At 62.1% G+C, this 24,564-nt stretch overlaps 2 protein-coding genes across 4 annotated transcripts in view; one reads left to right on the top strand and one right to left on the bottom strand.

Annotated features, from left to right (window-relative positions):
* AP4M1 (adaptor related protein complex 4 subunit mu 1) overlaps nt 1-15,679 on the bottom strand; it is a 19,480-nt gene extending 3,801 nt beyond the window's left edge. Inside the window, exons 1-13 of one of the 3 annotated variants that reach the window (XM_069882453.1) lie at nt 15,669-15,679; nt 5,808-5,867; nt 5,621-5,715; nt 5,434-5,540; nt 5,237-5,333; nt 4,158-4,268; nt 3,980-4,060; nt 3,812-3,874; nt 2,673-2,739; nt 2,344-2,397; nt 1,210-1,316; nt 1,046-1,137; nt 16-60 (exon numbers count right to left, since the gene is read on the bottom strand). In XM_069882453.1, coding sequence (XP_069738554.1) covers nt 16-60; nt 1,046-1,137; nt 1,210-1,316; nt 2,344-2,397; nt 2,673-2,739; nt 3,812-3,874; nt 3,980-4,060; nt 4,158-4,268; nt 5,237-5,333; nt 5,434-5,540; nt 5,621-5,715; nt 5,808-5,865 — 977 coding nt within the window. In that variant the 5' untranslated portion in view covers nt 5,866-5,867; nt 15,669-15,679. Of the gene's footprint in view, nt 1-15; nt 61-1,045; nt 1,138-1,209; nt 1,317-2,343; nt 2,398-2,672; nt 2,740-3,811; nt 3,875-3,979; nt 4,061-4,157; nt 4,269-5,236; nt 5,334-5,433; nt 5,541-5,620; nt 5,716-5,807; nt 5,873-6,606; nt 6,680-15,668 lie in introns of those variants that run through there. The other 2 variants (XM_069882451.1, XM_069882452.1) reach the window with 2 other exon arrangements.
* Nucleotides 6,878-24,564, top strand: MCM7 (minichromosome maintenance complex component 7). Its single transcript, XM_069882450.1, has 15 exons — nt 6,878-6,961; nt 7,062-7,141; nt 7,903-8,067; nt 9,932-10,056; nt 12,247-12,427; nt 13,827-13,964; nt 14,629-14,778; nt 15,672-15,783; nt 15,864-15,995; nt 16,088-16,171; nt 17,008-17,401; nt 18,695-18,778; nt 20,111-20,279; nt 22,104-22,213; nt 23,142-24,564. Exons 1-15 carry the CDS (start codon nt 6,931-6,933, stop codon nt 23,341-23,343), a joined length of 2,157 nt encoding a protein of 718 aa, XP_069738551.1. The 5' UTR covers nt 6,878-6,930; the 3' UTR covers nt 23,344-24,564.

The following is a 24,564-nucleotide window of genomic DNA, read 5'->3' as shown; positions in this document are numbered from 1 at the left end:
CCCCCCAACACCCACCACTTGGGGGGCAAATCGCAGCGGAGCTTCAGGAACACCCGGAGCCTGCAGAGAGAACAGAGTTGGGGGGCTGAGGGCTCCTCTGCAGGGCCTGGGGGTCATTTTTGGGGGTCTGGGGGTCATTTTTGGGGTCTGCTGGCTCCTTTGGGGGGTCCGGGAGTCATCTGGGGGCTTTGGGAGTAATTTTTGGGGGTCTGGGGACTCCTTTGGGGGGCCTGGGGGTCATTTTTGGGGGTCTGAGAGTCATTTTGGGGGGGTCTGGGGGCTTCTTTGGGTGTTCTGGGGGTCATTTGGGGGTCTGGGGGTTCCTTTGGGGGGTCTGGGTGTAATTCTTGGGGGTCTGGGACCTCCCTTAGGAGATCTAGGGATCATTTTGGGGTTTGGGAGTCATTTTGGGGCTCTGGGAGTAGTTTTTGGGGGTCTGAGGGCTCCTTTTGGGGGTCCGGGAGTCATTTTGGGGGGTCCGGGAGTCATTTTGGGGGTCCGGGAGTCATTTTGTGGGGTCTGGGAGTCATTTCTGGGATCTGAGAGTCATTTGGGGGGGCTTTGGGGATCATTTTAGGGGTCTGGGACTCATTTTCTGGGGATCTGGGGGCTCCTTTGGCTACCTGGGGGGATAATTTTGGGGGTCTGGGAGTCATTTTGGGGGGTCTGGGGGTTCCTTTAGGAGATCTAGGGATCGTTTTGGGGGTTTGGGAGTCATTTTGGGGCTCTCGGAGTAATTTTTGGGGGTCCAGGAGTAATTTTGGGGGGTCTGGGAGTCATTTTGAGGGGTCTGGGGGTTCCTTTAGGAGATCTAGGGATCATTTTGGGGGTTTGGGAGTCATTTTGAGGCTCTGGGAGTAATTTTGGGGGGTCTGGGGGCTCCTTTTGGGGGTCTGGGAGTCATTTTTGAGGCCTAGGGGTCGCTTTGGGGCGTTTTGGGGTCATTTTTACGGGTTCGGGGGTCATTTTGGGGGGCCTGGGAGCCATTTCTGAGATGTGGGGGTCGTTTTTGGGGTGCCTGGGGGTCGTTTTTGGGGGGTTTTACCTCCCCGTGGGGTCCAGGTCGACGCTGGGGAAGAGGCGGAAGGGCAGGGGCGTGGGGACGTCGTCGGCCAGCGCGTATCGCATGAGGGTCAGCTGGAAAAAAGGGGGGACACACATCGATATGGGGGTGAGGGGGGGGTCTCCCAGTGCTCCCAGTGGGCTCACCTCGCCCTGGGGGGGGGTGACGCGCAGCACCCGCGAGCTCTCGAACTCCTCGAGCTGCACCGAGCTGTGGAACCAGCACTCGTCCACCCGCACGGGGGGCCCGTAGCCTGGGAGGGGAGGCAAAAAAGGGGGGCTGGGGGGCGTTAGGAGGAGAAAAAGGGGGGCTCTGGGGTAAAAAGGGGGGCTGAGGTGGCAAAGAAAGAGGTGGGGGGGCAAAAAAAGGAGGTTGGGGGCAAAAAAAGGGGGTTGAGGGGCGTTAGGAGGAGAAAAAGGGGGGTGGGGGGGGCTAAAAGGGGGGTTTGGGGGAGTTTAGGAGGAGAAATAGGGGGGTGGGGGGTAAAAAGGGGGGCTGGGGGGGCAAAAAAGGAGGTGGGGGGCAAAAAAAGGGGGGTTGGGGGCAAAAAAAGGGGGGTTGGGGCAATAAAAGGGGGGTTGGGGGGTTTAGGAGGAGAAAAAGGGGGGTGGGGGGGCTCAGAGGGGGGCTGAGGGGGGCAAAGAAGGAGGTAGGGGGACAAAAAAAGGGGGTGGGGGCAAAAAAAGGGGGTTGGGGGGGTATAGGAGGAGAAAAAGGGAGGTGGGGGGGCTCAAAGGGGGGCAAAGAAGGAGGTAGGGGGACAAAAAAAGGGGGTGGGGGGCAAAAAAAGGGGGGAAAAGGGGGCTGGGGCAAAAAAAGGGGGGTTGGGGCAAAAAAGAGGGGCAAAAAGGGGGTTGGGGGCAAAAAAAAAAGGGGGTTGGGGTTGGAGGGGGGGTAAGGAGGAGAAAAAGGGGGCCTGAGGGGGAAAATAGGGGGTCTGGGAGCCAAAAATGGGGGTCTGGGGGGCAAAAAATGGGGCTTGGGGGGTGGAGGGGGGTAAGGAAGGGAAAAAGGGGGGTTGAGGGGGCAAAAAGGGGGTCTGGGGGCAAAAAAAAGGGTTTGGGGGTGGAGATGGGGGTTAGGAAGGGAAAAAGGGGGGCAAAGAGAGGAAAAAGGGGGGCAGAGGGGGTAAAAAAGGGGTCTGGGGGCAAAAAAGGGGCTCGGGGGGCAAAAAAGTGGATTTGAGGGGGCAAGGAAGGGAAAAAGGGGGGCTGGGGGGGGTAAAAGGGGACTTTGGGGGGGGATTTGGGGGTGCAGGGGGGGGATTTGGGGGAGCTCACCCCGCAGCTCCGATCTCCCCACGCACAGCTCCTCTGTCAGTCCCAGGCGCATCTCTGGGGGACACGGGGTCAGGACCCCCCTCCCCGTACCCCAAATCCCACCCCCTGCACCCCAAATCCCCCCCTGCACCCCAAATCCCACCCCCTGCACCCCAAATCCACCCCCTGCACCCCAAATCCCCCGTATCCCAAGTCCCACGTACCCCAAATCCCCTCTTTGACCCCCCCAAATCCCACTCGAGCCCCAAATCTTCTCTTTTTACCCCAAATCCAACCCTAGATCCCTCCCCGTACCCCAAATTTGTCCCTGTACCCCAAAACCCGCAGACCTGGGGCGCTGGGGAGGAAGTTCTTGAGGCGGATCTCGCCCTGCACGTCGACTTTCATGGGGGTCCCCTGGAAAAAGGGGGTGCAGGGAGGGGATTGGGGGGGTCTCGGGGGTCCCAGGGCTGGGATTTTGGGGTTCCCGAGGTGGGAAAGGTGGGATTTTGGGGTTCCTGAGGTTGAGGGGGGTCGGATTTGGGGGTTCCCGAGGTTGGAAAGGTTGAATTTTGGGCTTCCTGAGGTGGGAAAGTTGGGATTTTGGGGTTCTTGCATTTGGAGAGGTGGGATTTGGGGGTTCCCGAGGTTGGAAAGGTAGGATTTTGGGGTTCCTCAGGGTGGAAAGGTGGGATTTTTGGGTTCCAAAGGTTGGAGAGGTTGGATTTTGGGGTTCCTGAGGCAGGAAAGGTTGAATTTTGGGGTTCCCAAGGTTGGAGGAGTGTGATTTTGGGGGTCCTGAGGCTGGAAAGGTGGAATTTTGGGGTTCCAAAGATTGAAGAGGTAGAATTTTGGGGTTCCTGAGGTTGGAAAGGTGGGATTTTGGGGTTCTTGAGGCGGGAAAGGTGGAATTTTGGGGTTCCCAAGGTTGGAGGAGTGTGATTTTGGGGTTCCTGAGGCTGGAAAGGTGGAATTTTGGGGTTCCAAAGATTGAAGAGGTAGAATTTTTGGGTTCCTGAGGTTGGAAAGGTGGGATTTTGGGGTTCTTGAGGCTGGAAAGGTGGAATTTTGGGGTTCTTGAGGTCGGGGGGGCTGAATTTTGGGGTTCTTGAGGTTGGAGGAATAGGATTTTGGGGTTCCCAATGTTGGAGGAGTGTGATTTTGGGGTTATTGAGGCTGGAAAGGTGGGATTTGGGGGTTCTTGAGGTTGGAGAGATGGGATTTTGGGGCTCCAGAGGCTCAGAGGGTGGAATTTTGGGGTTCCTGAGGCTGGAGGGATAGGATTTTGGGGTTCCTGAGGTTGGAAAGGTGGGATTTGGGGGTTCTTGAGGTCGGGGGGGCTGGATTTTTGGGGTTTTTGAGGTTGGAGGGATGGGATTTTGGGGATCCTGAGGTTGGAAAGGTGGGATTTGGGGGTTCTTGAAGTCGGGGGGGTTGGATTTTGGGGTTCTTGAGGTCGGGGGGTTGGATTTTGGGGTTCTCCACTCACGTTGGCGGCGATGACGACTGTCAGTCTCTCCACCACGTCCACGAAAACCTCGTTCCTGCTGCCCTGTGGCCAAAAAACGAAGCAGAAATCATTATTTTTTCTTTTTTTTTGGGGGGGATGTCCTAGGACATCGGGGGGACCCCAAAAAATTGTGGGGGGGGGCCCTACCTGGTCCCCCCGAGGCGGGAGGACGGGGCGGGTGGCGGCGGCGCCGGGGGCCACGCGGCTCTGCTGGGTCTCGGCTCCAAACTTGGAGGGGGGGTACAGAGAGAATATTGGGGGGCACGAAGGTGGGGGGGGGGGGGGAGATTTGGGGGTTCAGGGTTTTGGGGGGTCCCCCCCTCACCAGCCCGATGGAGCCCAGGTCGAGGAGGCTGAAGGGTTTGGGGGTGACGGGCTCCGTCTGCACCAGCGCCCGCAGCACCTCGGGGGACGTCGTCTGGATGTGGCCGTGGTCCTGGGGGACAGACAGACGGACAGGGGGAAGGGGGGGGGGGGCTGGGACACCCCCCGGTGCCCCCCGCGTCCCTCTGTGTCCCCCACATCTCCCACGTCCCCAATGTCCTCGTGTCCCCCACGTCCCCCGTGTCCCCATCAACCCCCCCTGTGTCCCCAATGTCCCCGATGTCCCCAATGTCCTCATGTCCCCCACATCTCCCATGTCCCCAATGTCCCCATGTCCCCCATGTCCCCCAAATCCCCCATCAACCCCCCTGTGTCCCCAACGTCCCTGATGTCCCCAATGTCACCATGTCCCCCACATCTTCCCTGTCCCCAATGTCCCCAACATCCCCATGTCCCCATCAAACGCCCCTCCCCATGTGTCCCCAATGTCCCTGATGTCCCCCACATCCCCCATGTCCCCAACGTCCTCACGTCCCCCCCATCCCCCTGAGTCCCCAATGTCCCCCCCATCCCCCATGTCCCCAACGTCCCCAACATCCTCATGTCCCCCACATCCCCCATGTCCCCATCAACCCCCCGTCCCCATGTGTCCCCAATGTCCCTGATGTCCCCAATGTCCTCATGTCCCCCACATCCCTGATGTCCTCATGTCCCCCATGTCCCCATCAACCCCCCGTCCCCCTGATGTCCCCAACGTCCTCACGTCCCCCACATCTCCCATGTCCCCAGTGTCCCCCCGTCTCCCATGTCCCCATCAACCCCCATCAACCCCCCATCCCCCTGATGTCCCCAATGTCCCTGATGTCCCCCACATCTCGCACGTCCCCAATGTCCTCATGTCCCCCACGTCCCCATCAACCCCCCCTCCCCCTGTGTCCGCAACGTCCCTGATGTCCCCATGTCCCCCACATCCCTCATGTCCCCATCAACCCCACGTCCCCCTGTGTCCCCAACGTCCCTGATGTCCCCCACATCCCCCATGTCCCCATCACCACGTCCTCCACGTCCCCCTGTCCCCACCACCATCTCCTCCAGCAGCTCGTAGACCAGCGCGAAGTTGAGGCCGAGGATCTTCTCGCTCAGGGCGCCGCAGAAATCCCGCAGCAGAGACACCAGCCTGCCAGGAGAAATGGGGGGGGGACATCCCCGTCACCCCAATATCCCTGCGAACCCCCCCTAAAAACACCCCCCACCCCCCCAAAAAAACCCTTAAAAACCTATTGAGGAACTCGACCACGGTGAACGGCGACGCATCCGCCGTCGTGGTGGCCACGAAGAAGAGTCCCGCGTGCCGCACGTGGACAAAGTGCTGCCCCTCGAGTGCCTGGGGGGGACACAAAAAACAGAGATGGGACCCCCAGACCCCCCCAACCCCACTCCCTGTACCCCCAAAAACTACCTCACCATGAAAACGGGGGGCTGGTCCCCTGGCAGCGCCGTGATGTGGCGGTAGAAGGTGTCGGCGAGGTCGGTGCTGGATCCAAAGGGCTCCCCGAGGACTTTGAGGGGGGGGTTAAGGAAAATGGGGGGTCGTAGGGAGCCCCCCAAGATTGTTGGGGGCGGTTAGGGTAGAGGGGGGTGCGGAGGATACAGTCCTTGTGGATGAGGCAGTCGCCCTTGGAGGAGAGGATGAAGATCTGGGACAGCATCGTGGGGCTGAGGGGAGGGAAAGGGGGGGTTGGGGGGACCTTGAGCCCCCCCAAAATCACCCTGTGCCCCCCTCCAAACCCTGAGCCCCCCCAAATCACCCTGTGCCCCCTCCAAGTCCCCCCAAATCGCCCTGTGCCCCCCCCAACCCTGACCCCCCAAGCCACCCTGAGCCCCCCAATCACTCAGAGCCCCCCAAAATCACCCTGTGCCCCCCCAAATCACCCTGGCCCCCCCGCAAAATTAGCCTGAGCCACCCTCCAATCACTCTGAGCTCCCCCAAATCACCCTGAGCCCCCCCAAATTAGCCTGAGCCCCCCTAAATCACGGTATCCTCCTCCTGACCCTGAGCCCCCAAATCACTGAGCCCCCCCCAATCACTCTGAGCCCCCCAAATCACTCCGAGACCCCCCCCAATCACTCCGAGACCCCCCAAATTAGCCTGAGCCCCCCCAAATTCACTCTAAGCCCCCCCACATTACCCTGAGCCCCTCCAAATCACGGTGTCCCCCTCCTCACCCTGAGCCTCCAAACCACTGAGCCCCCTCAATCACTCAGAGCCCCCCAAATCACTCTGAGCCCTTCCCCGACCCCCCAAATGACCCCAAGCCCCCCCCAAACCCCCAAGCCCTGCAGTCCTCGACCCCCCCCAGCCCCTCCAGCCTCCCCTCGCTCGGGACACCCCTAAATCCCCCTCAACCCCCCCCCCCAATTATCCCTAATTCCTTCCCCCCCCACCCCACCTCCAGCGGCCCCTTTAAGAGCAAACCCTGCGCTCCGCCGGGTCACGTGACAAGCGGCGTGGGGGCGCGCCGGTATCACGTGACAAAAAAAGACCCGCCGGGATCACGTGACGGGGGGCGGGTGCAGAACCGCGGGGTCTTGGTCACGTGACGCCGCTCTGCCCTCCCCATTGGGCGGTGCGCGCGGGGGGGGGGGGGGAGTGGGCGTGGCCCGCCGGGCGCGCGCGGTCACGTGGCGCCGGTTTTGGCGCCACTTCGGGGTTTGGCGGGAACCGAGCCGGTACCGGGAAGCGGGCGGGGGGGGGAGGCGCGCGCGCGCGCATCATGGCGCCCAGGGACTACGGCGAGGAGAAAGGTGAGGGGACCCTCCCCCTTTCCCTTTTCCCCTGTTCCTCCAACCCCTTTTTTCCCCCATTCCCCGGTCCCTCATTCCCGGTTTCCCCCTCCCCTTTCAGAAAAAGCCAAGCGGTTCCTCCAGGATTTCTACCGTGACGGCCCCGATGGCACCAAGGAATTCCCGTACCGGGAGCAGCTGGTGAGGCTCCCCCCGCTCCCGTTTTGGGGTCCCCCCTCCCGTTTTGGGGTCTCTATGTCCCCTCTCACCCCATTTCGGGGACCCCTATGCCCCTTTTCAGGGTCTCCTCACCGTTCTAGTCCCTCTCGCTCCATTTTGGGGTCCCTCTCGCCCCTTTTTGGGGTCCCTATGCTCCCTCTCACCCTATTTTGGGGGCCCCTATGCCCCTTTTCAGGGTCTCCTCACCATTCTAGTCCCTCTCGCTCCATTTTGGGGTCCCTCTCGCCCCTTTTTGGGGTCCCTATGCTCCCTCTCACCCTATTTTGGGGGCCCCTATGCCCCTTTTCAGGGTCTCCTCACCATTCTAGTCCCTCTCGCTCCATTTTGGGGTCCCTCTCGCTCCATTTTGGGGTCCCTATGCTCCCTCTCACCCTATTTTGGGGTCCCTGTGCCCCTTTTCAGGGTCTCCTCACTGTTCTAGTCCCTCTCGCTCCATTTTGGGGTCCCTCTCGCCCCTTTTTGGGGTCCCTATGCCCCCTCTCACCCCATTTTGGGGTCCCTGTGCCCCTTTTCAGGGTCTTCTCCCTGTTCTAGTCCCTCTCGCTCCATTTTGGGGTCCCTCTCACCCCCTTTTGGGGTCCCTATGCTCCCTCTCACCCCATTTTGGGGAACCCCTGCCCCTTTTCAGGGTCTTCTCACGCTTCTAATCCTCTCTCGGCCCATTTTGGGGTCCCCCCCACCTCATTTTGGGGTCCCCTAAGGCTCTGCCCCCCCGTTTCCAGAAGGCGCTGGCTCACCGGGAGCGCCGGGCGCTCTTCGTGGCACTGGACGACGTCTCGGAGCTGGACCCGGCGCTCGCCGAAGCCGCCTGCGAGAACGCCGCCCGCTACACCCGCGTCTTCGCCGACGCCGTCCACGAGCTCCTGCCCCTGCACACCGAGCACGAAGTGGGGGGCCCTGCCGGCAACGGGGGGTTTGGGGGGGCTCCCGGCACTGGGAAAAGGGGGATTGGGGGGGATTTGTAAGGATTTGGGGCTCCCAGTACTGGTAACAGGGGGATTTGGGGCTCCCAGAACTGGGAAAGGGAGGATTTGGGGTTCCCAGCATTTGGAATGGGGGGATTGGGGGAGGATTTGGGGGTGCCAGCACTTGGAATGGGGGGACTGGGGGGGATTTGGGGGTCCCAGCACTGGGAAAGGGGAGACTGGGGGGGATTTGGGGGTCCCAGCACTGGGAAAGGGGAGACTGGGGGGGATTTGGGGTTCCCAGCACTGGGAAAGGGGAGATTGAGGGGGGATTTGGGGGTCCCAGCACTGGAAAAGGGGGGACTGGGGGAGGATTTGGGGGTCCCAGCATTTGGAATGGGGGGACTGGGGGGGATTTGGGGGTCCCAGCACTGGGAAAGGGGAGACTGGGGGGGATTTGGGGTTCCCAGCACTGGGAAAAGGGAGACTGGGGGGGGATTTGGGGTTCCCAGCACTGGGAAAGGGGAGATTGAGGGGGGATTTGGGGGTCCCAGCACTGGAAAAGGGGGGACTGGGGGAGGATTTGGGGGTCCCAGCATTTGGAATGGGGGGACTGGGGGGGATTTGGGGGTCCCAGCACTGGGAAAGGGGAGACTGGGGGGGATTTGGGGTTCCCAGCACTGGGAAAGGGGAGATTGAGGGGGGATTTGGGGGTCCCAGCACTGGAAAAGAGAAGATGGAAGGGGATTTGGGGCTCCGCATGCTGGTAACAGGGGGATTTGGGGCTCCCAGTACTGGGAACGGGGGAGATTGGGGGGGATTTGGGGTTCCCAGAACTGGGAATGGGGAATTGGGGGCTCCCAGCACTTGGAAAGGGGGTCTGGGTGGGGGATTTGGGGCTCCCAGCACTGGGAAAAGGGGGACTGGGGAGGATTTGAGGGTCCCAACACTGGAAAAGAGGAGATTAAGGGGGGATTTGGGGTTCCCTGCACTGGGAAAGGGAGGACTGGGGGGGATTTGGGGCTCCCAGCACTGGAAAAGAGGAGATGGAAGGGGATTTGGGGCTCCGCATGCTGGTAACAGGGGGATTTGGGGCTCCCAGTACTGGGAAAGGAGGGGTTTGGGGGGATTTGGGGCTTCCAGCACTTGGAAAGGGGGAGACTGGGGGGAATTTGGGGTTCCCAGCACTGGGAATGGGGGAATGGGGGGTGGATTTGGGGCTCCCAGTACTGGAAAAGGGGAGACTGGGGGGGATTTGGGGTTCCCAGCACTGGGAAAGGGGGGTTTTGGGGTGATTTGGGGCTCCCAGCACTGGGAAAGGGGGGGTTGGGGGAGGATTTGGGGGTCCCAGTACTGGGAATGGGTGTTTGGGGGAAGATTTGGGGGCCCCAGCACTGGGAAAGGGAAGATGAGGGAGGATTTGGGGGTCCCAGCACCGAGAAAGGGGGGGATTGAGGGGAATTTGGGGCTCCCCATGCTGGTAACAGGGGGATTTGGGGGTCCCAGCTCTGGGAAAGGGGGGATTTAGGGTGATTCAGGGCTCCCAGCACTGGGAAAGGGGAGATTGGGGGGAATTTGGGGGTCCCAGCTCTGGGAAAGGGGATATTGGGGAGGATTTGGGGGTCCCAGCACTGGGAATGGGGGGACTGGGGGGGACTTGGGGCTCCCAGCTCTGGGAAAGGGGGGGTTGGAGAGGATTTGAGGTTCCCAGTGTTAGGAAAGGGGGTGGTTGAGGGGCTCCCAAGGCTGGGAGAGAGGATTAGGGGCTCCCGGTGTTAGGAAAGGGATGGTTTTTTGGGGTTCAGGAGGCTCCCGGCGCCCCCTGAACCCCACCCCGTACCCGCAGGTCTCCAACAAGGATGCGCTGGACGTGTACATCGAGCACCGGCTGCTGCTGGAGCAGCGCGGCCGCGAGGAGGGGCGGCTGCGCAGCCCCCAGAACCAGTACCCGCCCGAGCTGCTGCGGCGCTTGTCAGTGGGGGCTCCATCCCCCCCTTCCCTGCACCCCCTGATCCCAGCTTTCCAGCCCCCAGTCCCGATCCCACCTTTCACATCCTCCAATCCCCCCTTTCCTGCTCTCCTGACCTTAATTCGAGCTTTCTCTCTCCAGTTCTCCCCATTTTTCTCTCCTTATCTCTGCTTGTTTTCTTATGATCCCACCTTTTCCTTCTCTCTGTTTTCCCACCTTTTTACCTCACGTATCTCCTTCCAATTTTTTCATTTTTTTTCTTTTCCCCCCTGAGGCTTTTCCCCTTTTTCCCCCCTCAGGTTTTCCCCCCTCAGGTTTTCCCCCCTCAGGTTTTCCCCCCTCGTGCTTTTTCCCCCTCGCGCTTTTCCCCCTTTTTCCCCCTCAGGCTTTTCCCCCTTTTCCCCCTCAGGCTTTTCCCCTTTTTTCCCCCTCAGGTTTTTCCCCCTCGCGCTTTTTTCCGTTTTTCCCCCTCACGCTTTTTCCCTTTTCCCCCTCACGCTTTTCCCCTTTTTTTCCCCCTCACGCTTTTCCCCTTTTTTTCCCCCTCACGCTTTTCCCCTTTTTTTCCCCCTCACGCTTTTCCCCTTTTTTTCCCCCTCACGCTTTTCCCCTTTTTTTCCCCCTCACGCTTTTCCCCTTTTTTTCCCCCTCACGCTTTTCCCCTTTTTTTCCCCCTCACGCTTTTCCCCTTTTTTTCCCCCTCACGCTTTTCCCCTTTTTTTCCCCCTCACGCTTTTCCCCTTTTTCCCACCACTCCCTTCACTCTTACTCTCTATCCCCACACTTCCCCATTATCCCACCTTTTCTTTCCCCTTTCCCCTCCAATTCCTTCTCTTTTCTCTTTTTTCTCCAGCTCCTCTCACAATCCTCTCCTTCCCCTCACGCTTTCCCCTGCAATTCCCTCCCTTTTCCCTTTTTGCCCTTTAGCCCTACACTTTTTCTCCATTTTTTTCTCGTGGTTTCCCACTTTTCCCTCTAATTCTCTCAATTTTCTTTGTTTTTTCCAATTCTTCCCGCTCTATTACTTCTCCTTGCCCTTTTCCCTCCTCAATCCCGTCTTTCCACACTCCGTTTTCCCCTTAGACCCTTCTGACGCCTTCCCTGATCCCTCCCCCATCCCACCCTCCATTTTCCCTAGTCCCTCCCCGTTCCCGCCCTTTTCCGGGGCCCGTTCCCGCCCTTTTCCGGGGCCCGTTCCCGCCCTTTTCCGGGGCCCGTTCCCGCCCTTTTCCGGGGCCCGTTCCCGCCCTTTTCCGGGGCCCGTTCCCGCCCTTTTCCGGGGCCCGTTCCCGCCCTTTTCCGGGGCCCGTTCCCGCCCTTTTCCGGGGCCCGTTCCCGCCCTTCTGTTTCCCTCATTCCCTCCCCAATCCCGCCTTTCCCGATTCCCCAATCCTACCCTTCATTTTCCCTCATTCCCTCCCCAGTCCCAACCTTTTTTCCCCTCAAACTCATTCCCTAATCCCACCTTTCCCGATTCCCCAATCCTACCCTTCATTTTCCCTATCCCATCCCTAATCCCACCTTTATTTTTCACCCATTCCCTCCTCAATCCTGCTTTTCCTGATTCCCCAATCCTACCCTTCATTTTCTCTATTCCATCACTTAATCCCAACCTCCTTTTCCCCCCAATCCCAACCTCCTTTTCCCCCCAATCCCCCCCTTCATTTTCCCTCATTCCCTCCCCAGTCCCAACCTTCTTTTCCCTCAATCTTATTCCCCAATCTCACTTTTCCTGGTTCCCCAATCCTACCCTTCATTTTCCCTATTCCATCCTCCCTTCCCTCCCTCCATCCCTCCCCAATCCCAACCTTCTTTTCCCTCAATCTCATTCCCCAATCCCACCTTTCTTGATTCCCCAATCCTACCCTTCATTTTCCATATTCCATCGCTTAATCCCCCCAATCCCCCTTTTCCCCCCAATCCCCCCCTTCTTTCCCCCCAATCCCCCCCAATCCCAACCTTCTTTCCTCTCAATCTCATTCCCCAATCCCACTTTTCCTGATTCCCCAATCCTACCCTTCATTCTCCATATTCCCTCCCCAATCCCACCCTTTTTTTCCTCGCTCCTTCCCTAATTCCATGTTTTCTCCCCCTTCCCTTCCCCCGATTCCTCCCCGTTCCCGCTCCCACCCTCTTTCCTCCCCGTTTCCCGGTGCTGACGGCTCCTTTTCCCGGCGTTTCCCCCCCGGCAGCGAGCTCTACTTCCACCCTCCGTCCACGGCCAAGGCGCGGGTGATCCGCGAGGTGCGTGCCGACTCCATCGGGAAGCTGGTCACCGTCCGCGGCATCGTCACCCGCGTCTCCGAGGTGAAGCCCATGATGGTCGTGGCCACCTACAGCTGCGACCAGTGCGGCGCCGAGACCTACCAGCCCGTGAGTGCCGGGATCGACATGGAACCGGGGTGGGATGGCTCCAAAATGAACGTGGGATGGGGTTTGGGGTGGGTTTGGGGTCTTTGGGATGGGTTTGGGGGTGGATAGATGTCTCCAGGGTGGGCAGGGGGTCTCTGGGATGGGGTTTGGGGTCTTTAGGGGTCTCTGGGATGGGGTTTGGGGTCTTTGGGATGGGTTTTGGGGTGGATAGATGTCTCCAGGGTGGGCAGGGGATCTCTAGGATGAGTTTTGGGGTCTTTAGGGGTCTCTGGGATGGGTTTTGGGGTGTGTAGATGTCTCCAGGGTGGGCAGGGGGTCTCTGGGATGAGTTTTGGGGTCTTTAGGGGTCTCTGGGATGGGTTTTGGAGGGCGTAGGCGTCTCTAGGGTGAGTTTTGGGGTCTCTGGGATGGGTTTTAGGGTGGATAGGGGTCTCCAGGGTGGGCAGGGGGTCTCTGGGATGGGTTTAGGGGTCTCTGGGATGGGTTTTGGGGTGGATAGATGTCTCCAAGGTGGGCAGGGGATCTCTAGGATGGGGTTTGGGGTCTTTAGGAGTCTCTGGAATGGGTTTTGGAGTGGGTAGGTATCTCTAGGGTGGGCAGGGGGTCTCTGGGATGGGTTTTGGGGTCTTTAGGGGTCTCTGGGATGGGTTTTGGGGTGTGTAGATGTCTCCAGGGTGGGCAGGGGGTCTCTGGGATGAGTTTTGGGGTCTTTAGGGGTCTCTGGGATGGGTTTTGGAGGGCGTAGGCGTCTCTAGGGTGAGTTTTGGGGTCTCTGGGATGGGTTTTAGGGTGGATAGGGGTCTCCAGGGTGGGCAGGGGGTCTCTGGGATGGGTTTAGGGGTCTCTGGGATGGGTTTTGGGGTGGATAGATGTCTCCAAGGTGGGCAGGGGATCTCTAGGATGGGGTTTGGGGTCTTTAGGAGTCTCTGGAATGGGTTTTGGAGTGGGTAGGTATCTCTAGGGTGGGCAGGGGGTCTCTGGGATGGGTTTTGGGGTCTTTAGGGGTCTCTGGGATGGGTTTTGGGGAGGGTAGGCGTCTCCAGGGTGGGCAGGGGGTCTCTAGGATGGGTTTTGGGGTATTTAGGGGTCTCTAGGATGGGTTTTGGAGTGGGTAGGTATCTCCAGGGTGGGCAGGGGGTCTCTAGGATGGGGTTTGGGGTCTTTAGGGGTCTCTGGGATGGGTTTTAGAGTGCATAGATGTCTCCAGGTGGGCAGGGAGTCTCTGGGATGGGGTTTGGGGTCTTTAGGGGTCCCTGAGATGGGTTTTGGGGTGGGTTTGGTGTCTCTGAGATGGGTTTTGACGTGGGTAGGTGTCTCCAGGTGAGCAGGGGGTCTCTGGGATGGCTTTTGAGGTGGGTTTGGGGTCTCCATCCCACCTTTCCCCCTCCTCCCGCCGCAGATCCAGGCTCCGACGTTCACGCCGCTGCTGCTGTGCCCGAGCCGCGAGTGCCAGACGGACCGTGCCGGGGGCCGCCTCTACCTGCAGAGCCGCGGCTCCAAGTTCGTGCGCTTCCAGGAGCTCCGCATGCAGGAGCACGTGAGTCGGGGGCCACCTGGAGCCGTTTTGGGGCCACCTGGGGCCACCTGGGTTCTCTTGGAGGCCACCTGGAGATGCTTGGTGGTCGCTTAAGGCCACCTGGGGCTCCTTGTGGGCTACCTGGGGATGTTCAGGGGATGCTTAAGGCCACCTGAGGCCATTTTGGGGCCACCTGAGGCCATTTTGGGGCCACCTGAGGCCATTTTGGGGCCACCTGAGGCCATTTTGGGGCCACCTGAGGCCACCTGTGTTCTCTTGGAGGCCACTTGGAGATGCTTGGGGCCACCTGGGGCTGTTTTGCTGTTACCTGGGGCCACCTGGCTTCTCCTTGAGGCCATTCGGAGACGCTTGGTGGTTGCTTAAGGCCACCTGGGCCTTCCTGTGGGTCACCTGGAGATGCTTGGGGCCACCTGGAGCCATTTTGGTGCCACTTTGGGCCACCTGGGCTCTCTTGGGGGCTACCTGGGGACATTCAGAAGCCACTTAAGGCCACTTGGGGCTTCTTCGGTGCTACCTGGGGCCCCTTGAAGCCATTTTGGGGCCCCTCGAAGCCATTTTGGTGCCACCTGGCGCCATTTTGAGGCCCCCTAGGTTCTCTTGGTGGCCCCCCGGTGCTTTTGGTGGCCCCCCCAGTAAATCCCAGTCCCTCCCGCTGTCCCCGCAGAGCGACCAGGTCCCCGCGGGGCACTTGCCGCGGTCGCTGACGGTCGTTGCCCGCGGAGAGAACACGCGGCAGGCGCAGCCCGGGGACCACGTGGGCGTCACCGGCATTGTCCTCCCCCGCCTGCCCGGGGGCTTCCGACAGCTCCGACAGGTGAGGGACCCCCAGACCCATAGCGGGGACCCCAGGCTCATGGGGGAGACCCTGAGACCCACAGCGAGGGCCCCACACCCATGGGGGAGACCCCCAGACCCACTGTGGGGCCTAAGTGAGGGGTAGATGGGCCCCCAGACCCACAGTGGGGACTCCAGACTCAAGGGGGAGACCCCCAGACCCATAGCGGGGCCTAAGTGAGGGGTAGGTGTGCCCCCAGACCCATAGCGAGAGCCTCCAGACCCATAGCGAACACCCTGGACCCACAGTGAGGGCCTAGGTGAGGAGTCTATGGGACCACAGACCCGTAGCGAGGGGCCCTGCCCCATAGCGGGGACCCCAGACTCATGGGGGGACCCTGAGACCCACAGCGAGGGCCCCAGACTCATGGGGGAGACCCCCAGACCCACTGTGGGGCCTAAGTGAGGGGTAGATAGCCCCCAGCCCCATAGCGAAGACCCTGGACCCACAGCGAGGGCCTAGGTGAGGGGTCTATGGGCCCCCAGACCCATAGTGAGAGCCCCCAGCCCCACAGCGAGGATCCCAGACCCATAAGGGGGCCTAGGCGAGGGGTAGGTGGGCCCCCAGACCCACAGCGGGGACCCCAGACTCATAGGGGAGACCCTGAGACCCACAGTGAGGGCCCCAGACTCTTGGGGGAGACCCCCAGACCCACTGTGGGGTCAAAGTGAGGGGTAGGTGGGCCCCCAGCCCCATAGCAAGAGCCCCCAGCCCCATAATGGGCCCCCCAGCCCCATAGCGAGAGCCCCCAGCCCCACAGCGAGGCCTAAGCGAGGGGTAGATGAACCCCCAGCCCCACAGCGCGACCTCCCTAGCCCCACACCCACCCCCCCAGCCCCACAGCGAGCCCCCCCACCCCATATTTTTCGCAGGGCCTGCTGGCCGAGACCTACCTGGAGGCTCACAGCATCCGGCAGACCAACAAGAGCGAGGAAGACGACGGCAGCGAGGAGCTGAGCGAGGAGGAGCTGCGCCAGATCACAGGTGAGGGGCGAGAGGGCCTGTGGGGCTGCGCCCCGGCTGCCCCCCGGCTGCCCCACGGCTCGTTTTTCCCCTCCCCACAGAGGACGATTTCTACGAGAAGCTGGCGGCCTCCATCGCCCCCGAGATCTACGGCCACGAGGACGTGAAGAAGGCGCTGCTGCTGCTGCTCGTGGGGGGCGTTGAGCGCACCCCCCGCGGCATGAGGATTCGGGGTGAGGCCTTGGGATCCCCCAAAAAAATCCCTGGGGATGGATCCGGGGACCCCCTCCCTGAGCCCCACGTTTTTTCTTTTTTTCTCCCTCAGGAAACATCAACATCTGCCTCATGGGCGACCCCGGGGTCGCTAAATCTCAGCTCCTCTCCTACATCGACCGCCTGGCGCCGCGCAGTGAGGGCCGCGCCGCGGGGGGCAGGGGCTGGGGGGGCTGGGGAGCCCCCCAAGTGCCGTGGGGCTGGGCTGGGGGGGCTGGGGAGCCCCCCAAGTGCCATGGGGCTGGGTTAGGGGGGAGCCATGGGGCTGAGGAGCCCCCCAAGTGTCGTGGGGCTGGGTTAGGGGGGCATGTAGGATCCCCTCTTGTCCCATAGCCCCTTCCTCACCCCATAGCCGCCCCATAACCCCTCCCTTCACCCCACAACCCTCTCCTCTTGCCCCACAGCCCCCCCCAGACCCCTCCCCTCCCCCCATAACCTTCTCCTCTCACCCCATAGCCCCCCCCCAGACCCCTCTCCTCACCCCATAACCCCCCCCAGACCCGTCTCCTTGCCCCATAACCTTCTCCCCTCACCCCATAACCCCCCCCAGACCCATCCCCTCACCCCATAACCCTCTCCTCTCACCCCATAACCCCCCTAGACCCATCCCCTTGCCCCATAACTCTTTCCTCTCACCCCATAGCCCCCCCCAGACCCCTCCCCTCACCCCATAACCCTCTCCCCTCACCCCATAACCTTCTTCTCTCACCCCATAACCCCCCTAGACCCCTCCCCTCACCCCATAACCCTCTTCTCTCACCCCATAACCCCCCTAGACCCCTCCCCTCACCCCATAACCCTCTTCTCTCACCCCATAACCCCCCCAGACCCCTCCCCTCACCCCATAACCCCCGGATCAGGGTTCTTTCCCCACGAGGCTGGGCTGGGGAGGGGCGTAAGGCCCCCATCTTGCCCCCAACCCTCTCCAGCCCCCCACTAACCCCGTCCTCACCCCGTAACTCCCCTCCGCAGGCCAGTACACGACGGGCCGGGGCTCGTCGGGCGTGGGGCTGACGGCGGCCGTGCTGCGGGACGCGGTGACGGGGGAGCTGACCCTGGAAGGCGGCGCCTTGGTCCTGGCCGACGGCGGCGTCTGCTGCATCGACGAGTTCGACAAGATGCTGGAGGCCGACCGCACGGCCATCCACGAGGTGATGGAGCAGCAGAGCGTCTCCATCGCCAAGGCCGGCGTCCTCGCCACCCTCAACGCCCGCTGCGCCATCCTGGCCGCCGCCAACCCCGCCTACGGCCGCTACAACCCCCAGCGCAGCCTCGAGCACAACATCCAGCTCCCCGCCGCCCTCCTCTCGCGCTTCGACCTCCTCTGGCTCATCCAGGACCGACCCGACCGCGACAACGACCTGCGGTGAGGTTTGAGGGGGGTGGGGGGGTGCGCAGCGGGGTTTTGGGGGGGCTGAGGCTGTGGGGAGGGGTTTAGGGGGTGTCTGGAGGGCTTTTGGGGTGTGTGAAGGAGGGTTGGGGGGCTGAGAGCCATGGGGAGGGGATTTAGGGGAGATGGAGGGGGTTTGGGGAGGCTGGGGCTGTGGGGAGGGGATTTAGGGGGTGTCTGGAGGGGTTTTGGGGTGTCTGAAGGGGGGTTGGGGGGGCTGGGGGCTGTGGGAAGGGGATTTAGGGGAGATGGATGGGGTAGGGGGGGCTGACAGCCACAGGGAGGGGTTTAGGGGGTGTCTGGAGGGCTTTTGGGGTGTCTGAAGGGGGGTTGGGGGGGCTGGGGGCTGTGGGAAGGGGATTTAGGGGAGCTGGAGGGGGTTTGTGGAGGCTGGGGCTGTGGGGAGGGGATTTAGGGGGTGCCTGGAGGAGTTTTGGGGTGTCTGAAGGGGGGTTGGGGGGGCTGGGGGCTGTGGGAAGGGGATTTAGGGGAGATGGATGGGGTAGGGGGGGCTGACAGCCACAGGGAGGGGTTTTGGGGGTGTCTGGAGGGGTTTTGGGGTGTCTGAAGTGGGGTTGGGGGGGGCTGGGGGCTGTGGGAGGGGGATTTGGGGGAGCTGGAGGGGGTTTGAGGAGGCTGGGGCTGTGGGGAGGGGATTTAGGGGGTGTCTGGAGGGCTTTTGGGGTGTCTGAAGTGGGGTTGGGGGGGCTGGGGGCTGTGGGAGGGGGATTTGGGGGAGCTGGAGGGGGTTTGAGGAGGCTGGGGCTGTGGGGAGGGGATTTAGGGGGTGTCTGGAGGGGTTTTGGGGTGTCTGAAGGGGGTTTTGGGGGGGCTGAGAGCCATGGGGAGGGGATTTAGGGGAGCTGGAGGGGGGTTTGGGGAGGCTGGGGCTGTGGGGAGGGGATTTAGGGGGTGTCTGGAGGGGTTTTGGGGTGTCTGAAGGGGGGCTGGGGGCTGTAGGAAGGGGATTTAGGGGAGCTGGAGGGGGTTTTGGGGGGCTGACAGCCACAGGGAGGGGTTTTGGGGCTGTCTGAAGGGGGGTTGGGGGGGCTGGGGTCTGTGGGAAGGGGGTTTGGGGGTGTCTGGAGGGGGTTTGGGGGTGTCTGAGAGCCACGGGGAGGAGTTTGGGGTGGGTTTTGAGGGGGTCTGGAGGGGTTTTGGGGGGCTGAGAACCACAGGGGAGGGGGTTTTGGGGTGTCTGGGGTGGTTTTGGGGTGTCGCGGTGGTTTTGGGGTGCGGGGGTGACCCCCTCCCTGTGTCCCCCCCCAGGCTGGCCCAGCACATCACGTTCGTGCACCAGCACAGCCGCCAGCCGCCCCGCGCCCGCCCGGCCCTGCCCATGGGCCTCATGAGGTCAGAGGGGACACCCCTGTCCCCCCCCGTGTCCCCTCCCTGTCCCCTTGGTGTCCCCATGTCCCCTCCCTGTCCCCTTGGTGTCCCCATGTCCCCCATCTATGTCCTCCACGTCCCTGTGTCCCCTCCATGTCCTCTCTGTGTCCTCATGTCCCCCCATCCATGTCCTCTATGTCCCTGTGTCCCCTCCATGTCCCTTTGGTGTCCCCATGTCCCCCCATCCACGTCCTCCGTGTCCTCTCTGCGTGTCTCCATGTCCCTTTGGTGTCCCCGTGTCCTCCACGTGTCCCTGTGTCCCCTCAACGCCCTCTCTGTGTGTCTCCATGTCCCCTCCGTCCATGTCTCCTCCGTCCCTGTCCAGTCTTGTGTCCCCTCCACGTGCCACCGTGTCCCCTCCATCCTTGTCACCTCCTGGCCCCCCCATTGTCCCCTCTGTGCCCCCATGTCCCCATCCATCCATGTCCCCTTTGTGTCCCTGTGTGTCCCTGTCCCCTCATGTCCCTCCACGAGCCACCATGTTCTCTCCATCCCTGTCCCCTCTGTGTCCCCGTGTCCCCTCTGTGTCCCCATGTCCCCATCCATCCCTGTCCCCTCATGTCCCTCCACGAGCCACCATGTTCTCTCCATCTGTGTCCCCTCTGCGTGTCCCTGTGTCCCCTCTGTGTCCCCACGTGTCCCCATCCGTCCCTGTCCCCTCATGTCCCTCCACGAGCCACCCTGTTCTCTCCATCCGTGTCCCCTCTGTGTCCACATCCATCCATGTCCCCTCTGCGTCCCCGTGTCCCCTCTGCATGTCCCCATCCATCCATGTCCCCTCTGTGTCCCCTCTACGTGTCCCCGTGTCCCCCCTGTGTCCCCACGTGTCCCCATCCATCCTTGTCCCCTCATGTCCCTCCACGAGCCACCCTGTCCCCTCTGTGTCCCCGTGTCCCCTCTGTGTCCCCATCCATCCATGTCCCCTCTGTGTCCCCACGTGTCCCCATCCATCCTTGTCCCCTCATGTCCCTCCACGAGCCACCATGTTCTCTCCATCCCTGTCCCCTCTGTGTCCCCGTGTCCCCTCTGTGTCCCCATCCATCCATGTCCCATCAGTGTCCCCATGTCCCCTCTGTGTCCCCATGTCCCCATCCATCCATGTCCCCTCTGTGTCCCCACGTGTCCCCATCCATCCCTGTCCCCTCATGTCCCTCCACGAGCCACCATGTTCTCTCCATCCCTGTCCCCTCTGTGTCCCCGTGTCCCCTCAGCGTCCCCGTGTCCCCCCGTGTCCCCCATCCCCCCGTTGTCCCCGTGTCCCCTGCTGTCCCCTCACTGTCCCCCGCTGTCCCCCAGGCGGTACCTGGCCCTGTGCCGGCGCCGGCAGCCGGTGGTGCCGGAGTCCTTGGCCGATTTCCTCACGGCCGCCTACGTCGAGATGCGCCGCGAGGCCTCGAGCGGCCAGCACGGAGCCTTCACCTCCCCCCGCAGCCTCCTGGCCGTGCTGCGCCTCGCCACCGCCCTGGTGGGACCCCAAACCCCCCCCGGGGACACCCCAAAACCCAATGACCCCCCCTCAGCCCCCCCAAACCCCAACCCAGCCCCCCAAAACCCCCCTGAGCCACCTCAAATCCCACCAATCCCTCCTCCAGTCCCTCCTGGCCGTGCTGCACCTCACCACGCCCCCCTGGGAGACCCCAAAACACCCTTGGGACACCCCAAAATCCCCTGAGCCCCCCCCCAGCACCCCAAAACCCCGCTGGGAACCCTCAAATCCAGCCCAGCCCCCCAAAACCCCACTGACCCCCCACTTCCAGTCCCTCCTGGCCATGCTGCACCTCACCACCCACCCCTGGGAGACCCCAAACCCCCCCCCAGGACATCCCAAAACCCTCTGGGACACCCCAAAACCTCCAGACCCTCCGGAGCGCCCCCAAACCCCACTTTGACCCCCCCAAATCCCGCTCAGGCCCGCCTGAGCCCCCCCAAGTCCCATCCAGACCCCCCCCGAACCCCCCCAAATCCTGCTTTGAGCCCCCTAAATCCCACCCTGAGCCCCTCAAATCCTGCTGTGACCCCTCTGAGCCCCCCCCAAACCCCACTTTGAACCCCCAAATCCCGCTCAGACCCCCCTGAGCCCCCCAAATCTCACTCTGACCCTCTAAGTCCCCCTGTGCCCCCCCAACTCCTGAGACCCCCTAAAATTTTACTGCCTCCCACTTCCTCTGACCCCCCTGAACCCCCACATCCTCCTGAGCACCCCAAATCTCACTGTTCCCCCTCACTGTGACCCCCCCAAATCCCCCTGAGCCCCCCAAATCTCACTGTTCCCGCTCACTGTGACCCCCCCAAATCCCCCTGAGCTCCCCCAAATCACACTGCCCCCCCTCCTTTGCCCCCCCGACCCCCCAAATCCCCAAGCCCCCCCAAATCTCACTGTTCCCCCTCACTGTGACCCCCTGAACCCCCAAATCCCCCTGAGGCCCCAAATATCACACTGCCCCCCTCCTCTGACCCCCCAAATCCCCCTGAGCCCCCCTAATCTCACTGCCCCCCCTCCTCTGACCCCCCAAATCCCCCTGAGCCCCCCCAAATCTTACTGCTCCCCCTCACTATGACCCCCTTGAACCCCCAAATCCCCCTGAGTCCCCCCAAATCTCACTGTTCCCCCTCACTGTGACTCCCCTGAACCCCCAAATCCCCCTGAGCCACCCTAATCTCACTGCCCCCCCTCCTCTGACCCCCCAAATCCCCCTGAGCCCCCCCAAATCACACTGCTCCCCCCTCCTCTGCCCCCCCTGACCCCCCAAATCCCCCTGAGCCCCCCTAATCTCACTGCCTCCCCTCTTCTGACCCCCCAAATCCCCCTGAGCCCCCCCAAATCACACTGCTCCCCCTCACTGACCCCCCTGAGCCCCCCCAAATCCCCCTGAGCCCCCCAAATCACACTGCTCCCCCCTCCTCTGCCCCCCCAAATTCCCCTGAGCCCCCCCAAATCTCACTGCTCCCCCTCACTATGACCCCCTTGAACCCCCAAATCCCCCTGAGTCCCCCCAAATCTCACTGTTCCCCCTCACTGTGACCCCCCTGACCCCCCAAATCCACCTGAGCCCCCCAAATCTCACTGTTCCCCCTCACTGTGACCCCCCTGAACCCCCAAATCTCACTGTTCCCTCTCACTGTGACCCCCCTGAACCCCCAAATCTCACTGCCCCGCCTCCTCTGCCCCCTCCGACCCCCCAAATCCCCCTGAGCCCCCCCAAATCCCCCTGCCCCGCCTCGCTCTGACCTGTTGAACCCCCCTATCCCCCCGTGTCCCCCCAAAATCTCCCTGTGCCCCCCCAAACAGGCCCGGCTGCGCCTGGTGGACGTGGTGGCCAAGGAGGACGTGGCGGAAGCCATGAGGCTGCTGGAGGCGGCCAGGGACTCGCTGCTGGGCGACCGCGGCCACCAAACCCGGTGAGAGAGGGGGGGACCCCAAAAATGGGGGTTGGAACACGACAGGGACCCCAAAAATGAGAGGGGACACGTCCCCAGGGCCCCCCAAGATGGAGGTGACAAGACCGGAGCCGCACAAGATGGAGGTCGCAGGGCCTGGGTCCCCCCCTCGTGTCCCTAGGAGGGGGGGGACAACGCTGGGGTCCCCAAAAAAGGGGGGGGACGTTCCCAGGGCCCCCCAAGATGGAGCTAGGAGGACCCAAGTCCCCTACTCGTGTCCCCAGAGACGGGGGGTACAGCTCTGGGGTCCCCAAGAAAGGGGGGGATGTTCCCAGGGCCCCCCAAGATGGAGGTAACAACCCTGGGGTCCCCAAGAAAAGGGGGGGACGCTCCCAGGGCCCCCCAAGATGGAGGTGACAACGCTGGGGTCCCCAAAAAAGGAGGGGGGACGTTCTTAGGGCCCCCCAAGATGGCGGTGACAACCCTGGGGTCCCCAAGAAAAGGGGGGGGGACGCTCCCAGGGCCCCCCAAGATGGAGGTGACAACCCTGGGGTCCCCAAAAAATGTGGGGGGGACGTTCTTAGGGCCCCCCAAGATGGAGCTGACAACGCTGGGGTCCCCAAAAAATGTGGGGGGACGTTCTTAGGGCCCCCCAAGATGGAGCTGACAACGCTGGGGTCCCCAAGAAAAGAGGGGGGACACTCTCAGGGCCCCTCCAGGATGCTCCCAGGGCCCCCCAAGATGGAGCAGACAACCCTGGGGTCCCCAAAAAAGGGGGGGGACACTCTCAGGGCCCCCCAAAAAGTGGGTGGGGACACTCAGGGCTCCCCAAGATGGCGGTGACAAGGCCGGGGGTCCCCGAGAAAGGGTGACAACACCCAGTACGGAGTTTCCCCAGGGAGTAGGGGTCACATTTTTTTGGGGTGCCCCCCCCTTTCTCTGTTCGCAGGCCGCAGCGCGCGTCGGACGCGATTTTCGGGGCGCTGCGGGAGCTGGCGCAGGGCGCGGGCGCCGTCCCCTACGCGCAGGCCCTGCAGCGCTGCCTGGCCCGCGGCTTCACCCCGGCCCAGCTCCACGACGCGCTGCACGAGTACCAGGAGCTCAACGTGCTGCAGCTCAACGCCGCCCGCACCCGCATCACCTTCGTATGACACCCCGAAAACGCCTCCGAACCCCGAAAGCTCCTCGGGGGGCCCTCAGAACCCCCGAAAACGCCTCGGGGGCCTTCAACCCCCGCAAAAAAAAACGCTCTCTGGGACCCTCAGAGGCCTCAAAACCCCCTCCGGGACTCCCAAAATCCACTCTGGGGGCCTCAGAACCCCCTAAAACCCATCAGAGCACCCCCAAAACCCTTCAGAACCCCCTAAAAGCCCTTGGAGTACCCCAAAAACCCCTCAGAACCCCCAAAAACTCCTCTGGGGCCCTCAGAACCCCCGAAAAAACCCTCTCTGGGACCCTCAGAGGCCTCAAAAACCCCTTTGGGACTCCCAAAAACTCCTCAGTGCTCCCTAAAACTGCTCAGAACCCCCAAAAACACCCCCGGGGACCCCCAAAAACTGCTCAGAACCCCCTAAAACCCTTCAAAACCCGTTAAAACTCCTCTGAACCCCCTAAAACCCTCTCTGGGGCCCTCAGAGGCCTCAAAAAACCCTCTCGGGGCTCCAAAATCCACTCTGGGGGCCTCAGAACCCCAAAAAACTCCTCTGGGGCCCTCAGAACCCCCCCAAAAAACCCTCTGTGGGACCCTCAGACACCCCAAAATCCACTCTGGGGGCCTCAGAACCCCCTAAAACTCCTCTGGGCCCATCTGAGCCCCCTAAAACCCCTCAGAACCCCCCAAAAAAAACTCTCTGGGACCCTCAGAGGTCTCAAAAACCCCTCTGGGGGTCCCAGAACCCCCCAAAACCCCTCAGAAACCCTTAAAACTTCTCTGGGGCCCTCAGAGCACCCCGAAAACCCCTCTGGGACCTCCTAAAACTCTTCTGGGCCCCTCAGAGCCCTCTAAAACTTCTCGGGGACCCTCAAAGCACCCCAAAAATCTCTCAGAAACCCCCAAAACTCCTCTGAGACCACTCGGAACCCCCTGAAACCCCTCAGAGCCTCCCCCAAAACTCCTCTGGGCCTCCCAAAGCCCCCCAAAACCCCTTCTGGGCCCCCCAGAGCCCCCCCAAAACCCCTCTGGAGACCCATAGAGCCCCCCAGTACTCTCTGTGCCCCCCAAAACTCCCTCAGAGCCCCCCGAAACCCCTCTAGGCTCCCCCCTAGAGCTCTCTGGATCCCCCCCAATCCCCCCTGGGGCCTCTCCCATTTCACCCCCTCCCTCCTCCATGTATTTTTTAACCAATAAATGAGGTTTTTATGTGGTTCCATCA

The sequence above is a fragment of the Phaenicophaeus curvirostris genome, unplaced genomic scaffold (genome assembly GCF_032191515.1).
Source record: "Phaenicophaeus curvirostris isolate KB17595 unplaced genomic scaffold, BPBGC_Pcur_1.0 scaffold_153, whole genome shotgun sequence".
Taxonomy (NCBI): domain Eukaryota; kingdom Metazoa; phylum Chordata; class Aves; order Cuculiformes; family Cuculidae; genus Phaenicophaeus; species Phaenicophaeus curvirostris.
The sequence above is the reverse complement of the archived record's forward strand: the minus strand, read 5'-3'. Positions and strand labels throughout refer to the sequence as shown.